This window comes from Hydra vulgaris, chromosome 14, assembly GCF_038396675.1.
Source record: "Hydra vulgaris chromosome 14, alternate assembly HydraT2T_AEP".
Taxonomy (NCBI): Eukaryota; Metazoa; Cnidaria; class Hydrozoa; order Anthoathecata; family Hydridae; genus Hydra; species Hydra vulgaris.
In genome coordinates this window covers 19292388-19310000 of record NC_088933.1, presented here as the reverse complement: position 1 = coordinate 19310000, position 17613 = coordinate 19292388, and the positions used below count along the sequence as shown (strand labels likewise).

The window sequence follows — 17613 nt, the reverse complement described above, 5'->3', positions numbered from 1 at the left end:
AAAATAAATAATGTATAATAAATAAAAAAATGTTAGAAATAAAAATAATAAATAAAACTAAATACCACCAATGTAATAAACAAACAGAAACACTGAAAAAAATTCTTTTAAAGAAAGACTTTTCTTGTAAAAAGTTAAATCATTAAAGTTGATACTTTTAAAATAAGTTAAGCATTCTCTTCACAAGGTTCTGAGATAAGTAAGACAAGCGTGCATATTTCCCATTTGACTTTGAACCACTTAGACAACTAAAGCTTGGCACAATTCTATATGTAATTATTTGAAGTCTTTCATAGTTGGCTAGATGACATAGAAGCATCTTGATGTTATTTTGAATTACTGCAGTTGGCTAGATATATCATTAGATGAATAAAGCAAATGTTAGGAGATAATTAATAACATTGGATATTCCATTAAAGTATGACTTTAATGGAGTATCCAATGTTAACTTTGTAACTTAAGTTGAGAATTAGTAAATATTACTTATTATGAGCTTATTTATTAGATATGTTGATAAATATTCTTAATAAATGTGAGAAATATTCATAAATATTCATAATAGATGTGAGAAAAATTCATAAATACTCATAGTAGATGTAAGAAAATTATTCAATTAGGTAAATTTACTACTTGCATAAGTTTCAAAATTATAATTAAAGTTTGCACAATTTCACTATTTGTTTAAATATATTATTAAAGTAAATTAAATATATTATTAAAGTAAATTAAATATATTATTAAAGTAAAGTTTTAATTTAAGATGAAAACTTTAGTTTATTTTAAATTGATAAAGTTTTTAAGTTTTATTTGTAAAATTTATAATTTATCTCTAATTTATATAAATAAATATAATAAATAATAGATATAAAAGTTATATTTGTTATATATAAGTTATATTTGTTAACATAAATTATATTTGTTAATATAAATTATATTTGTTAATATAAATTATATTTGTTAATATAAATTATATTTGTTATATAAAAGTTATATTTGTTAATATAAATTATATTTGTTAATATAAATTATATTTGCTAATATAAATTATATTTGTTAATATAAATTATATTTGTTAATATAAATTATATTTGTTAATATAAATTATATTTGTTAATATAAATTATATTTGTTAATATAAATTATATTTGTTAATATAAATTATATTTGTTAATATAAATTATATTTGTTGAAATTTAACTCCAACAAAACAATTGATTTATATAACTCTTTTATATTAATATTCTATTTTCTATTATCATTGCGATTTCTTTTATAGGGCAGAGCTTTATCACGGGCAAAATCAAGGTATAAGTTATGTGTTAATAATTTAATATTACATTTAAAATATACATTTAAATTTATTTAATTTGTGTCCAATAATCTGACGTGTTTGCATTATTTATTTTGTACTGAGAAGAAAACTTAAAAAGTTATGTCAATTATAACTGATATCTTTGATTTTCTGTTTTGTTTATTTTAACTTTTGACAAGGATTTTACTTGGTTGACTTCAATACTGCACATACATCTATATTGACTTTGTATCCTAATATAACTTACTCTGATTTTATTGTGTCTATTACTGCAGTTTCATTAAAAACTAAGCAAAACATTATGATAACTTCTTCTCTATCATATATTAAAATTATGTTAAACATTAACATTAATTGTTACATTAAAATCATGTTAAACATTAACATTAATTGTTACATTAAAATCATGTTAAACATTAACATTAATTGTTACATTAAAATCATGTTAAACCTTAACATTAATTGTTACATTAAAATCATGTTAAACATTAACATTAATTGTTACATTAAAAATAAGAATAATATAATACTCAATTCGATTCAACTCAAATAGATTGATATTATTTCTGAACTAGTAATGCTCTAGCTATATATTTGATAGTTGCAATTTCTCATTGAAAAATGTCATAAATAAGTATATGTCAAACTTAATTTTTTTTTTGTTGATATGATTAATACCTTTGTTAACTATCTATATAGATGACATTTAAATGAAAATCAGAGAAGTTTTTTTATTATATTACACATATAATGTGTAAAAAAGAGAAAAGTTATTGCTGCATTATTATGCAGAGTTTCATTTTGTCTGTTTCCACTCTCTGTGTTTCTCTCACTCTCTATTACCAAAAAATTGAAAAAATGCTAGCTTAATTATTTTTCTGCACTTTTTGGATATTTTTTCTTAATTTATAAGTTGTAGGATGTTTTTGATTTTTTTAAATATAATCTCATGGCGAGTTGCAATTGAACAAAATTTTAGTTTTGAAAATGTTCAAAGGTGCAACAAAGTATTCAAATGCCTCAAAGAACCTTATTTGGTTAGTTGTTTATTTTTGGAACAATAAAATTTCTGTTATAAACCTTTACAAAAGCAAATTTTTGGAAAATGAACTAAGTACTACAAATAAAATAGACATTAAAATGAGGTCATAATGTGCATATTGTGGGGGAAAAAGTTCAAAATTAATAAACAGAAGGAGGTTTAATTTTACAATGCAATAATTCTAAAACTTCTGCTTGAAAATAATATAAAACAAAAGTAAAATTGTTAAAGAATAATCTTTTTATATTTAATATTTTTTCATATTGTTTTTATGTAAAATATAACAATTGTCATTAGTTAATATTAAATAATGTTTTAAAGATTTGTATGTGAACATAAAAAAATGCGCTAAATAAGTATATAAATATATAAATTATATAAAAAAGTATATAAATAAGTATATAAATAAAGATTTGTATGTGAACATAAATAAATGTTTAAAAATGCGCTAAATAAGTAAATGTAAACTTTAACTAAAAATAAACAAACTATAAACTGGAAAGAGAAGTAAATACTAAAAATAAAACACAAATCTATAAAATAAACCAGAAAAAATGAAAGCATAAAACTAATAAATGTTTTTATTTTAATTTAAAAGTGTTTCACTACAAAGAATTTAGAAAAAATCAATGTTTTAAAGTTATTTAATCCAAGCTTAATTACTTCAAAACTTCGTTATTTAAAAATTTGAAACTTTTATATTTTCTAATGTCTAAAAAGCAAATCAAACATTAAAAGAAAATTATCCTTTAGTAGGATTTGAACCCTCATCTAATATATTAAACCTGCTTCATAAATGATACAGTTTATCAACCTAAGTGCTACATCAATGTGGCAATATAGAAAAAATTATTAGCTTCAAACTATTAGTTGAAACGCTTTTAAATTAATTAAATATGAACTATTAATTGAGACACTTCTAAATTAAAAAATATATTAGTTTTATACTTTTATTTTCTCTGGTTTATCTTTTATTTATTTTATCATTTGTTAAGTTCATTTCTCTCTTCAGTTTATAGGTTGTTTATTTTTAACTTTCTCTTTAAATTAGTTTGGTTTTTCCAGAGCATTTTTTAAAACACGCAAATTATCAATATAAAATCTTAACGAATTTCTTAGTTTTGTATTTTTTTTTAGTTTTTATTTCCAGTTTATTGTTTGTTTATTTTTAATTTTAAAAATAAACAAACTATTTGTTGTTGGCGTTAAAAGAAAGATAAAGAGATTTTTGTTGTTCTACATCAAATTGAAAAATGATTTCTTTATTATGTCTAACATTTTTTTTATTAAGAAATTTTATTTTATGTTATAGATCAAAATTTAGGAAATGTTGCTGCAATGCAATTTTCAAGTGAAAGTTAAACTGTAAAACTTGATTTTTTAACATTAGTTTAAAGATTACATGAGTTAGATATTTGGATATTCATTCATATTTTTTATTGAAAAAAGTGCTGTGACTCTTTCTTGCCATTACCTCAGTTGCAATGGCTGGCAAAAGTTCTGTGTCAAACATGCAAAAGAAAGAGCACTACTGCTACTACTACTACTACTACTACTACTACTACTACTACTACTACTACTACTACTACTACTACTACTACTACTACTACTACTACTACTACTAATACTACTACTACTACTGCTATTAAGTTTAGCATTATTATATAGTATATAGATAACAGTAATAAAAAAAGTTAAAAAGTAACATAATAGTGACAAAGAAAAAATAACAAAATAATAATGAAGGAAAAATTAAAAAAACAAAGTTTTTTTTGTTATTATTTTAATATATTTTTTTTTTTGTTGTTATTAAAAAAATATATTGAGGCTTTCATTATAATCAAAAATGTTTTGAATATTTATTTTGAATTTTTAGAAGAAACCTTGATTATAACCAAGTGCTTGATAAACTAAAAAGTCAAGGAATTTCAATTAGAGTGGCTTCTCCAAAGCTTGTTATGGAAGAGGTTTTATTATATACTTTTCATTTACGTTTATTTATAGTTATATAATGCTTTATATATTTATATTTTGATTCATTAATAATAAAAAATTTTCTCCAAGTTCTGTATTATTCTTCCTTTGGAATTTGTGTTTACGTTGGTGCTATCACAGCCAACAACTCATATATAATGGAAGATACATTTATTTTGTTAATTACTTACAATATGCAATCTGCTATTCTTTGCTTTTCCAAATTTTGCCAAAACATGTGGTAGATATTTATCTCCAGGTTTTGCAACTAGTTCATAATGGTCTTCTTGCTTAATGTCCACATACTATTTATCTATTTCCTCTCTTAGGTTTATGTGTGAAATAATTTTATCAGTACATCATTTTCTTAAAACTGTATTCCTAACTTTATCCTTTCTTTTTAATTTATTTTTATCAATTACTTTACTTTGGTCTGCATCTATCACAATTCCAAAAACCATCAATACAGCTGTGGCAAGAGAAACTGCAGCGTGATTTAAAACGCGATATTAGCCTTTCTTGATAGATTTGCTGAGTACCCTCATCTGTGTAATCTTGGACTTATTGTTCCCCCAAAATTGATCCCCCAAAATTTTATAGAATGCATTGTCAATGATATCAAGTCTATGATCAAAATTGATCATAGAATGTTGATAGGATTTTGAGAAGTAAGATAAAAAGCCATTGCAAGGTATGACAGCAAGCAAGCAAAACCAGAGTTTATAGAAACAATTGTAAAATGGGGCGGTTATATTTTTAATTTCATTTTCCATTTTGAAGGAATAAGATCTAATGATGCCACCAGGATGTAAACTGCACTAAATGGTGCATTTTTCTAATTAATTACATATATTTTCTTTAATTAGTAATACATATTTTAAATTAAAGTTGGATTAAAAAAAATATTTATTTTTAGGCGCCTGAATCATATAAAAATGTAACAGATGTTGTGGACACTTGTAAGTTTATTTTGTATAACTTTTTAATATGTAAATTTCAACATTGAACCAAAAGTATCTGAAAATGTATGCATTATTTTTTTTTTTGTTATTGGATCCAGGATTTCACACACTGCTGCTGTAGACAGCTTAATTGACCACTGTTTACAAATAGGCGAATATGCAGAAAAAATAGCTAGTGCTATAATTGAAAAAAAGATGGAAAACAAAGAAAAAGAGACTTTTCAAACTAAAAACACGAGTAACAACTATCTCTATTAGAGTTGGAGCTCTCAATTTTAAAGTGTAAAAGAATTAGTAAATAACTTTCTCTTCAAACAGTCATGGAGCTATAAGTCTCCCCTGAACTTTCTGACAATTCAACAAAAAAACTTTGTTATACAATTAGAACTGGATTAAATGAGAGAGACTATGTGAAGGAAATATAGTTTAAAAGCTAGATAATCTTAAAGAACAACTAGATGAATTTTATATTGTAGAGCAAGTTGAATTTGTTTCTGTGAAAGTGAGAAGTGTAAATCCATGTGTAGGTTTTGTAAGAGTTTCTTTAGATGATGGAGGAGGCTTTTCTAAAAATTGTGAATGCTTTTGAAGAAAAAGAATCTAAAAATAAATTAATTATAATAAAAAAAATTGATCAAAAAATAAAAAAAGATCAAAAAGTTCTTATTACAGTCATTGTTAATAATGACAATCCTGAAAGTTATGAAAACCTTTGATTTGATTGGTCAAGAAAAACCTTAAGCTATGAAAAGTTATGAAAACCTTAGGTTATGAAAAGTTATGAAAACCTTAGGTTATGAAAAGTTATGAAAACCTTAGGTTATGAAAAGTTATGAAAACCTTAGGTTATGAAAAGTTATGAAAACCTTTGATTTGATTGGTCAAGAAAAACCTGAGGTTATGAAAATTAATCAAGATTTTATTACTATTTTATTTAAACTATTTTATTGCTTTTGATCTTAAATGTGCTAATAATCAGGATAATAATCATGGAGTTGGATGGGATAGTAATAATGTAAATAAAATTTTAAAATTACTTGATTCACTTCAAATTGAAGCGCAACTTAAAGTACCTATTTCCTGTAGTCCAAAACTTAAGAACCTTTAAATCTGTAAAACAAGCTTGTCTTTGAAAAAAATCTTGATTCTGACTTGTAATACAAAATATCATTGTTAAGAGATGCTTTTCTATGCCTACAAGAAATAACTTCTTCACTTGGAAAGAGACTAAAAGTTTCATGGAAAATCCACATTATATGTTGCCATGTTTTTCCTTTTGTAAAGCAAGTAGGATGTGGCTTGTCAAAATATGCAGAACAGTGTGGTGAGGCGATTCATACAAAGTTTAGGCCTACATGGCAACGATTTAAATGCGTGGTAGATCATAAAGGTTATGGAGATGAATTGAAAACTGCTGTTGTTGATTTTGGAATTAAAAGATAAAAATACTTAATGTTATATAGAAATTTCACTTAGTATTATACTTATTAGAAGTTTTCAAATTTTTTATATTGTAAAATAAGTAAAAGTCAGGATTGGAGCAAGGGGACAATAAACCCTAAAATTTAGACACCCCATGCCCATCTTTGTTAGATGGGTTTTTAAGAAAAACTTTTGTAATGACGTAAACTAAATTAAAATTAATAAATTTCAAATTTGATCAAAAAATACTTAGGCATTCTAGAGCTATTATGTTAAATCAACAACCCCCCTCATGAATCAATTAGAAGGGTGGGTTTGTATTTCATCTTTTTTTCACTCTTAGCAAATGTAACTAATTTTAAATATGTTTAAATCATGTTAGTATAATGAAAACAATACTTTATCAGTGAAAATTTCCCTGGTGACACTGCATCAAACCTAATATGCTCTCTGATCCACAGTAAAAATAATAAAATTAAAATAGCTAATAGAATAAACTGCTCCGAGCTTTGTTTTGAATAAATTTTTTTTTGAATTATTTCAACCAATGTTTCAACATTTTTTAAATTTCAATTTTCCCTGTTTAAACATTTTTTAAATTGCTCTCAACTTTCCCAGTTTAAACATTTTTAAAAGCATTTGAGAGCACATTGATTCAGTTACATTTAATCAGAGTTTGTTAATAAAACTGAATCTATATGTTTAAATTTGAACAAAATGTTAAGAAAGATGTATAGTTTTGTTGTGTACTTTTTTTTAATTTTAGGTCATGCAGCTGGCATCAGCAAAAAAGCAATTAAACTGAGACCAATCGCTGTTATTAAAGGATAATATTGTTTTTATTTTTTATAACATTTTTTAAAATAATGTTAAAAAAGAAACTTTCTTTGTTTTCGTTAGCTATTCACTCTTCAGCCAATCACATTTTACTCAATCAAAATTTATCTTTATTGAAATTTTCGTTTTCAGTGAATAACAAATTTCTTTATAAATAATAGAGATAAATTTATGGTATCAAATATAAATTTTATTTATGAAAAACTCTTTATTTTGTTATAAATTTTTTTTGTGTAACTGTTTACTTTTAAATAAGAAAACTTTTTGTTAACAACACTGATGATCTGATTTTAATTGTTGTTTTGATGTGGTTGCTAATAAGTTATAAAGAGTTTGATTAGGGTGTTGTGAAAAAAAACTTATCTAAACCGCATATCAAATTTTGATAATAGCAAAAAAAAAGTTGTTTTTTTTTAATGGGGTTTTGTTATTTTTTAAATTTTGAAACTGGAGGATCAAAATGCTAATATTGCCTCTTGCGAAATGTTTACAAATATTTTTAAACTAACATGTAATATATAATTAAGAGGAACTTTTAAAATTGAGAAAATAGTCATTTAAAATGATTGTATTTGTTAAATATAATTTTCTTGTTATGATTTATGTATATAAAGTGATTTTCTAAAATGATATCAAAAACAGAGTATAAAGAAATGAGATAAAAATACAACATAATACTTCTATGGGTTAAACTAAAATTAGAATGTTGAGATAATGTCATTTGGAAACACTTTCAATATCTCTAGAGTTTTCATAAAACCTCTATGTAAATATCAGAATTATCATGTTATTTACTGGGTAGCATGTATCTGATCAATAGATTTTTATGTAAATTTATAAGTAAGAACTATACATTGTGTATCACTTTTTCGCTGCGAGAAATTTCTGTATATCATGTGTAACTGAATCAGCCAGCCAGTCTTTTAGATTTTTGATCATCCCTATGTGGTTGTTTTTATAGACTGCATTTCCCTTTCTTTTGTATTCCTGCTGTTTATAGGGCGATTCTGTGTGAAAACATCCAGGGCATGCAACTCTAAGTCTCAGATTTTGCTGATTTTTAAACCACTTGAAGATTTTAGTTAATTATGAACATCCTGAAAATTTTATCGTCTAATTTCAATCGGTTCCTAAGATATAGCTATTTCAATCGGTTCCTAAGATATAGCTATTTTAAGTTATAAATTATTATTCATATTCATTTAATACAATTTTTTTAAATGTTTTGTAATTTTGGTAGATTTTATAGATTTTATATGCATGTTAGTAAATCAAAAAGTATATCTAAGTTAAGATATTGTGTAAAAAACATTTTAACGACAAGGCAACTTGGTATCTAGTTAAAAGATAGGATTTTTCAATTTTTTACACAGCACCCTAATTTTATTGTTTGACGTTTTTCATCTCAATAATTTAATAAATTTGATATTTACATTTAATATTTTAATTTATACAGTAATTAAGATGTTCAATAGCATTTATTTATTAAACTATTTTAAATATATACAGTCATTTTTGGGTTTAGAAAAGCAAAGAAGTTATTAAGAAATAAAATCAATGATTAGTTTTAATGTAGTAATATTATATGGGTTACTATAGAAACTACATTTTAAGACTAAATATTTTATAAATTTAAAAAAAAATCTCTACATTGCCAACTTTTTGTTTTTGTTTTTTGTCTGCTTTAAATGATTTATCTAAAATTTTAATATATTACTACATTAAAGTTTTAATGTAGTAATGTTATATGGGTTACTATAGAAATTACATTTTTTAAACTAAATATTTTATAAATTAAAAAAAAAAAAATCTCTACGTTGCCAACTTTGTTTTTTTGTTTTTTGTCTGCATTAAATGATTTATCAAAAATTTTGTTTTATGAAAATGATAAATTCAAATTTCGTGTTTATTTATGTATTTTAATTTTAAATCTAGATATATAAATATTATTAATCTATAGACTTATGGAAATGATGTAGTAAAACAGTTATGGTAAAATGAGCTTTTTTATTCCCACTGTTTATGGCGACATTCCTAAGAAACGTAGTGGTCATGCTGCTGTTTTTTTTAATGGTCAGTTAATTGTTTTTGGCGGTTATGGAGATTCTGACGAAGAAGATATTGGGCTGCAGCTCTGCAAAAACATTTGGTCATACAATATAGAAATATCACAATGGACTAAGCACGTTACAAAAGGTATTAATTGTTATAAGTTTTCTTTTGAATAGATTTTATACGCACCTTCTATGACATAACACTTTAAATTGTGTTTTTTAGGTAAATATCCTGGAAAATCTACTGGGTCCAGTGCAATCTTGTTAGGGCATAATGTGTATTTATTTGGAGGTTTTTACAAGCAGTCAGGTCAAACAAACAAACTCTATTGTCTGGATTTAACCTCTTTAACATGGTCAGAACTCACTGAGCAAGTTCAAGGAGATGGGCCATCGGCGAAAGATAAAATGTGCAGTTGGAAAATAGACAATAAGATTATTTATTTTGGAGGTTTTGGGGCTCCCCCAAATAATATATCACAAATGAAAGGGGAATTTTATTTTGAGGAATTCCCACAAGGTTTTTGTCGAGGATTCGGTTGGAATAATCATCTTCATATTTTAGAATGCGGAGATGTGTTGGAGTGGAAAGAGCCCAGTTGTGTTGGTAACCGACCATCGCCTCGAGCTGCAGCTTCTTCGTCACAACTTGGTTATCGGGGCTATTTATTCGGCGGACGATTCAAAGAAGAACGACGAAATGATTTATTTACTTTAGATTTGCGAACCTATGAGTGGACTGAAATTATTATTTTTTCACAAAAACCACACGGTCGATCATGGCATGCCATGGCCCCTATCAGCGATAATCATTTGTTTGTATATGGAGGATTTGATAATAATGGAAATGCTTTAAAGGATGTTTGGATTTTTAATTGTGAAAATAAAACTTGGAATGAAAAAGAGAATGCCACTTCTTCTTTTGGAGTAGCGCTTGCTCCTCGAATGTGGCATACAGCATGCAATACTGATCAACCTGGTGAAATAATAGTTTTTGGTGGTTGTTCCAACTCGATCTTGAGTTACGAAACTTGTTTACATACAAACTCTGTTGCATTTTTTAGATTTTCACCTTTGTCTTTGCAAAAAATGTGTACAGATTACATAATTCAACATTACAACATATACAGAAAATCAATAGAGTTATTACCTAAAATGCTGCGCTGGGCTATCGACTATCGTTATCGTATGACACGTAACAATCCTCGTGGTAAATTAGTCAAAAATTGCACTAGTATGTGACTTTTTCGCACATAAAATCATATAAAGATTTTCACATTTAAAAGTTTCACATAATTCAACAAAAGTTTATAATTTGTAAAGTAATGAGAATATTTTTGTTTGTTTTCTGTTATTTTTATTTTTATTTGTAGGTTCAAAAATTGGTTATTAAAAAAATAGGTGTTTTAATAGGGCAATTTGAAAGAAATGTGTAACTTTGTCTCAACTCAACTGTGACCCTAGCATTTTGAAATGCATTATTTGCGTGTGACTTTTGTGATACATTAGTTGTGATTTTGTGATACATTAGTTGCGCATTAGAGGAAAAAATATATATTTATCATATAAAATATATTTATATCAAAATATATTTATATCAAAATATATTTATATAAAAATGTTTTTTTAAGTAGTATAAAAAGAAAAAAATATTTGTAATTGATGGTTGAGCTTCTATGTTGTATATATGATATATAATAATAATGTATGATATTGATATATATATATATATATACATACATATACATGTACATATACATAAATATATATAATGATATATATTGATATCTGATATAATATGATATTGTGTATTTTATGTTATAATATTTAATGATTATAGTTTCTTTTTTTAATATGTAAATTCTTGTAAATAAGTTTATTATAGAATTTTTTTAACAGCGAAGAATTTAATTTGTTAAAATAATAAAATCTTTTGTATTTAATACTACTCATGACTACGGCAATACGACGAATAGTCATGATTACGACTTAAGCTAGCGAACGATATGTTTCAAGTTTATTGAATCAATGACGTACATAACGCGTCTCATTCCAAATAATTGCCAAGTGATTTTAATTACATGCTTGTTCTTTAATCTTTTGCTTTTCTTTGTTTTTATAAAAACTTAAATGTAGATTTTAAGAACTGATTTTCAATAATATTTACTGGCTCAATCAAAAAAAGGATATACTTGTTTTTAAGGCTGTCAATAATAACGTCATGCGCGTGGAGTAGGGAGCTTAATATGGCTTTTGTGGCAGACTGTTTGAGTGAAAATTGGACGGTTTCGTGACGTATAAGCAAAAATTATGAAAAACTAAAAAGGCTCAATAAATTTTACCTGTTTTATGTTTATTTTGGATGCCATGATTACCAAGAATAATATCTATTTACGCTAATTACATACAGAAACCTTTAGCGTTTCCTATGTTTGTTGTTGTTATTATATAGTTTTTTAAACATTTGAAGAAAAAAAAGTCTTCTCCCACCATCCAAATGTGTTTCGTATTTTTAAATGATATTGAATTTTAAGAATTTTTAATTTTTAAAATCCAGTAACATTTAATTGTATAAAACACAATTAGTAACCGGGAGTTGGCTTTTTTGGTATAGATGCACGCAGGACAAGACCCTGAAGGATAAATTTTTTATCATTAGTTATTAAAAAAAATCTTTAATAAGTTTTGTTTAAAAAGTTTTTAATCTATATTTCCCTGGTGTGATCTTAAGTAGTGTAGGTTTGGTTGAATTATTAACGTAAATCCCGTTGTCGTTCATTTTTCTTTGTAATATCACAACACTATATTCTTTATCTGGTTTTAGAATAATAATATCTAGATTGCTACCTGATTTTATTAAGTGTAAAAAATTGTTTGTAAGAACATAAACGTAATTTATTTTTTTATTTTTTTGACTAAATGAAAAAAATACGCCTTGGGTGCATAAAAGAACGTACTTTTTTTTTCTTACAATTTGTTGTTACAAGATGTTCTTTATAACAATTAACTATTTAAAAATTATCTATTAACTATTATAAAAATTATTACAACAAATTACAACTGCTGCATATATACTAAGGGTGCACCGATGTATCGGCATCGGTCTTGGTAACCATCGGCGGATGCCGATTGTTTAAAAAAATCAGTTTTTTTAAAATTTTGTGTTTCTATATTGTATAAAAAAATGTAATAAATATATTTTTTTATACGATATAGAAACAAAAATTTTTTCAAAACAATCGGCATCGACCTTCGTAACCATCGGCCGATGCCGATTGTTTTAAAAAAATGAGTCTTTTTAGTTTTGTGTTTCTATATTGTATAAAAAAATATAATTACTATACTTTTTTTACTTTTAATTACTTTTTTTGTACAATATAGAAACACAAAATAAAAAAAAAGATTTTTTTAAACTATTGGCACGGGCCAATGGTTACCATGACCGAGGCCGAGGCCGACATCGCCAGGGAGAAATTCAGCAGCGGTTCTTTGTGATAAGACCTGACAGAAAGAGTCTTCCGAACCGCTGACTTATGGTAACTTTATAGACGTTTAGCTCATATACAGTTTCGGAAAAAAGTATCCAGACAAACTATTTTTAGGTATAATTCTATATTAAATGAACAAAACCTCATACTGTTTTACATATTTTTGTAGCTCTCGGAAAGCTCTAAGTGTACAATCAAACATATACTACACTAGGTAGATGTCTCTTTTGGTAAGAAAAACTAAAATGACTGTGGAAAAAAGTGAACAGTTACTTTCTGCTAATTTTTGGTCAAGATCTTCAATAAAGTTCATGATGTAAGATTTTATAAGTATCCTAGTAGGTTAGTATAATATAAGTAAAAGTCATGAAAATCATAATTTCTATTTCTGTAACATTTAGAATCCATTGACGACATTTACCATGGTGAAAAGTAAAGAAATGACAGATGTTGCTTGGAAAGAGATTGAAGTGCTCTTATAAAAAGGCAACATGGTTCGAGAAATAGCACAACAGCTTGGTTTGCCCAAATCAACTGTTCAAGATATTCTGGGGAGAATTAAAAAGCATAGCGCACTCAAAAGTTCTGGACAAAAATGAAAGACAACTCCAAGAATTAATCAAAAAATCCTCATTTTGGTTGAAAATTTTGTGAGACAAAATGCAACAGGTGTTGCAAAACAACTCAGAGAACCCGTCAATTTAAGTCCTCGAACTGTTAAAAACAAGCTGCATAAGTATGATTTACATGATTGAGTACTTGCCAAAAAACCATTACTTACCAAACGACATATTGGAAAGAGACTTGCATTTGCAAAGAAGTATCAATAGTGGACCGTTGATGATTGGATGAGGTATTATGGTCGTGCAAAACAAAAAATATCCCTTAATGGTTCAGACCGTAAACGTTGGATATGGGTAAAACCAGGTAAATAAATGCTACAAAAGCATGTTGAACAAACAATCAAACATGAAAGGTATATCATGGCCTGGGGATACTTCAGTTGAAATGCTGTAATGGTGTGGGGCATTTTCATGTTATAAAGTACACATTGACTACCTCTAAGTATGTTAGAATATTTTCAAACCATATGCTACCATCTGCTCGAGATTTATTTGATGAAGAATTTATATTCCAGTAAGATGGTGATTCATAACATACGGCAAAAAATACTAAAACCTGGCTAAATCCGAGGCAAAAATATCGAGTTGTTAGATAAGCCAGCTCAAAGTCCGGACTTGAATCCTACAGAAAACCTATAGAAAGTAGTCAAGGAAAAAATTGGTAAGCTTATATTGTCGAAAAAAGACGATAGCGAGGAAGCACTCAGAAAATGCTAGAGTTTTATAGATATAACGAGGCGTAACAGCCTGGTAGAGTCAATGCCTAAGAGAATCAATGAAGTTTTAACTAATAAAAGAGGATGGACTGAATATCAAAGAAATAAATGACGAAAAAGAAAAAAAAAATTTTGTCGGGATCCTTTTTTCCACAGTCATTTTAGTTTTTCTTATCAAAAGAGACATCTGTCTGGATTAGTAAATGTTTGATCGTACACTTAGATGGAGCTTTCAAGAGGTTTTGTTCATTTCATAATAAACTCATATCTAAAAATAGTTTGTCTGGATACTTTTTTCCAAAACTGTATGTGAACTTTATATGTCTTTAAAGACATATAAAGTTCACATACAGTTTTCGAAAAAAGTATCCAGATTTTTGAGTGCACAAAACGATTTTGATAAACTATTAATCGCATTGCGTGTTTCTGCCAAAAATAAAGAAGTTGCAATTTACTTTTGCTTGTAATTCCCCAAGCAATATTTGTATAGATAACATAAAGGTGAGTTTCCACTCATCCATTTTTCTACAAGAACAGGAAAAAAAAATCACGTGAGCATGAGTTGTTTTCCTTCGGACAAATTAAAACTTATACTATGCATGCCCACGTGATTATTTTTCCCTTCCCTTTCCGGTTCCCGTAAAAAAACGGATTAGTGGGAGCTCACCTTAATTATGTGTGAGTAGTAATTTTGCATAAGGTTTTTTATTTAAGCAACTTGTGGTTCTTAAAATTCCAATACTTTTTGAAATTTTAGAGCTGATATAATTAATATGTGGTTCCATGTAACATTATCATGTAGCATTTTAATAACATGTTACATTTTAATCTAAGTAAAATCCTAAAACGTTGTGAACTTTTTTTATTTTAACTTGGCTTAGGTTTGTTTAATAATTGTTTCATAGTAATTACTTTGCATTGATTCCATCTGCAATGCAGGTTCTGGACTTTTCAGGGAGCATTAAATGTTTTATGAATAAAAAGTTTGCTTAAAGTAGTTCTTTAGATTTTCTTTTTTTGTTTTAGAAAAAGTGGAAACAGGTGATGTTTCCCCTATCTTACCTAAATGATATTTTGACAACATTACTAAAACATTATTAAAAAAACAATAAATAAATTAACACATTTTTCAATTCTATTGTCATTAAAAGCTTAATAAAATTTCTTTCTTTGTTTTAAACATAGGCTTAAAACCAATTATACCTCTTTAAAATAATATAACCTATTATCCCCAGAATGGACCAGAAGCAAGAGATGAGTATATTATTTATATACCAATCTCTTGCTTCTGGTCCAACTTCTAACATTGATGCTACTTTTCTACAGCACATTCGGTACTTTGGGTATGAATTTTAGCAGAAGGAATTATTTAAGGTGTCAATCCTTTTACCCTATCAGTTTGGTTTCTGGGAATTTTTAACTGAGAAAGAATGTGGTAGAAACATCTACAAGTTTGACTTTTACTTTATGCCAAAATAAAAGTTTTAAGAAAAATTGTATACAGAATAAGACAAGTAAATCAAGATTTTTCAAATTCTGCTCAGTTAAATCATGTTTCCGTGTTCACATAAAGATTATTCTCATGCTGATAGTGTGCATTTGGCATGACTTTAGGAGCCACCAACGAATTTTTCTAAGATTAGGTGCAGCACATCAATCTTAACTTCTTTAGATTGCTTGAAGGATTGTTTATGATCTGTTGGCATATTTTTTAGTATTGCTTCTGGAATGTCAACAAAGCTCTTTCCGTTTGTAAGAGCCTCGAATTGAGGACTGTGCTCCATTTTATAGACATCAAGAAGAAATTTTCCCAGAGGACCAACTAATCCAGTACAACGTGATGTTGGTTCACCAATTCCTTCCATTAGGTGACGTTAAAACAACTCGTTTGAATGTATATGGCCCAGTGGCACTTGTAGTGGACCTTATTGCTTTTTAAGATGCGTTAAAGCACCACTTTTCTAGCCGGTGTTAAATGAAGTACTATCTGCTCCAAGTAAACATGATTCAGTAAGATTATATTGTTTCAACAAAAAATAAACACCTTCAGACAGTGGTCCGTTTAGACAGTTTTGTGGACAAATTTATATTGAGAAGACTGGTCATAACTGTCTCAGATTCATATTATGGAGTTGTCGCATATGCGTGAACAGTAGCGTAGCAGGGAAGGGGGTAAAAAGGCGGGTGATGGTCATCCCAGGGCGGCATTTTTTTATGTGCGGCAAAAAAAAAAAAAAATTTAGTTTCCAAATGTTCTTACGACACCAACTCTCTCCTTCAATTGCTTGCGCTGGCCCTAAGGAGAGTGACGTAAACTAGGTCCGTCCCAGAACCTTGTTTACGCGGCATATGTTCTTATTACACAACTGTGCATATGATCGAAACTTGTTAGCAGAGTTCAAAAACAATTTTCGGTATGTCCTGCCTATGCTTGAAGTTTATTGGACAATATAGAGAATCTGATAAATGCCTACACGGAGATCTGTTTAGTGTTCTTTATTATAATGATGAACACTAAGAATATTTCCATATTTTTAAAACGAAACTTAACATCAAACTTTTTAATTATGTAACTTTTTAAGCCATAAAAGTGTCGATTATGATTTGTAAATTATATTATATAATATATATATTATATAATATTTCATTTACATTGCGTAGTTTTCTTGCAAGAAACATAGCAATTAGTTAATGACAATCGTCAATGAATTAAACCTTCCTATTTACAAACTCTAGCAATAGTTTATCGTCGGCTTTCTATCAATACCTTCTATGTCCTTTTTTACAAACTTAACAGGAGACACAAAAAACTAATAATAAACACAATAGACCCACCAAAATGATTTTTTTAAAATTGAGTTTCATTAATAAGTGTAATTACTAATAATTAACACACAAATATCAATTTTTCTTGCAACTTAATGGATTAAATAGCCTAAAAAAGACTTAGAAGGTTTTACACAGATTTTTTGTGCAAATATTAAGACATAGTAGGTTTTAAAATTTTTATTAATTTACAAAATTAAACATATTAAATTAACGTTTACAAGATTAAGTTACCAATACACAAAAAATACGTAAACGCAACTAAAAAGTTTAATTAAAATAAAGAGTAACGTTGTACTTAAGTAAATATTTGGTTAAAATTAAGACTAAATTGCACTTTTTTTAATGTAAAAATTT

At 26.9% G+C, this 17613-nt stretch overlaps 2 protein-coding genes across 2 annotated transcripts in view; both read left to right on the top strand.

Annotated features, from left to right (window-relative positions):
• Positions 1-7593, top strand: part of LOC100200632 (RNA-splicing ligase RtcB homolog) — a 30875-nt gene extending 23282 nt beyond the window's left edge. Inside the window, exons 17-20 of the mRNA XM_065818169.1 lie at positions 1277-1305; positions 4231-4321; positions 5245-5287; positions 7479-7593. Of these exons, the coding sequence (XP_065674241.1) occupies positions 1277-1305; positions 4231-4321; positions 5245-5287; positions 7479-7543 (228 nt within the window). The 3' untranslated portion in view covers positions 7544-7593. The remainder of the gene's footprint in view (positions 1-1276; positions 1306-4230; positions 4322-5244; positions 5288-7478) is intronic.
• Positions 7594-9457: 1864 nt separating this feature from the next.
• LOC100204303 (kelch domain-containing protein 2) lies at positions 9458-10990 on the top strand. The gene is made up of 2 exons (XM_065818170.1): positions 9458-9745; positions 9827-10990. The coding sequence occupies exons 1-2, from the start codon at positions 9547-9549 to the stop codon at positions 10843-10845; spliced, it is 1218 nt and encodes a 405-aa protein (XP_065674242.1). The 5' UTR covers positions 9458-9546; the 3' UTR covers positions 10846-10990.
• Positions 10991-17613: the final 6623 nt, after the last annotated feature.

Coding starts and splice junctions, on each gene's coding strand:
- LOC100204303 (XM_065818170.1), top strand. CDS start 9,547: ATGAGCTTTTTTATTCCCACTGTTTATGGCGACATTCCTAAGAAACGT. Junction 9,746..9,826: donor GACTAAGCACGTTACAAAAG/GTATTAATTGTT, acceptor TGTGTTTTTTAG/GTAAATATCCTGGAAAATCT.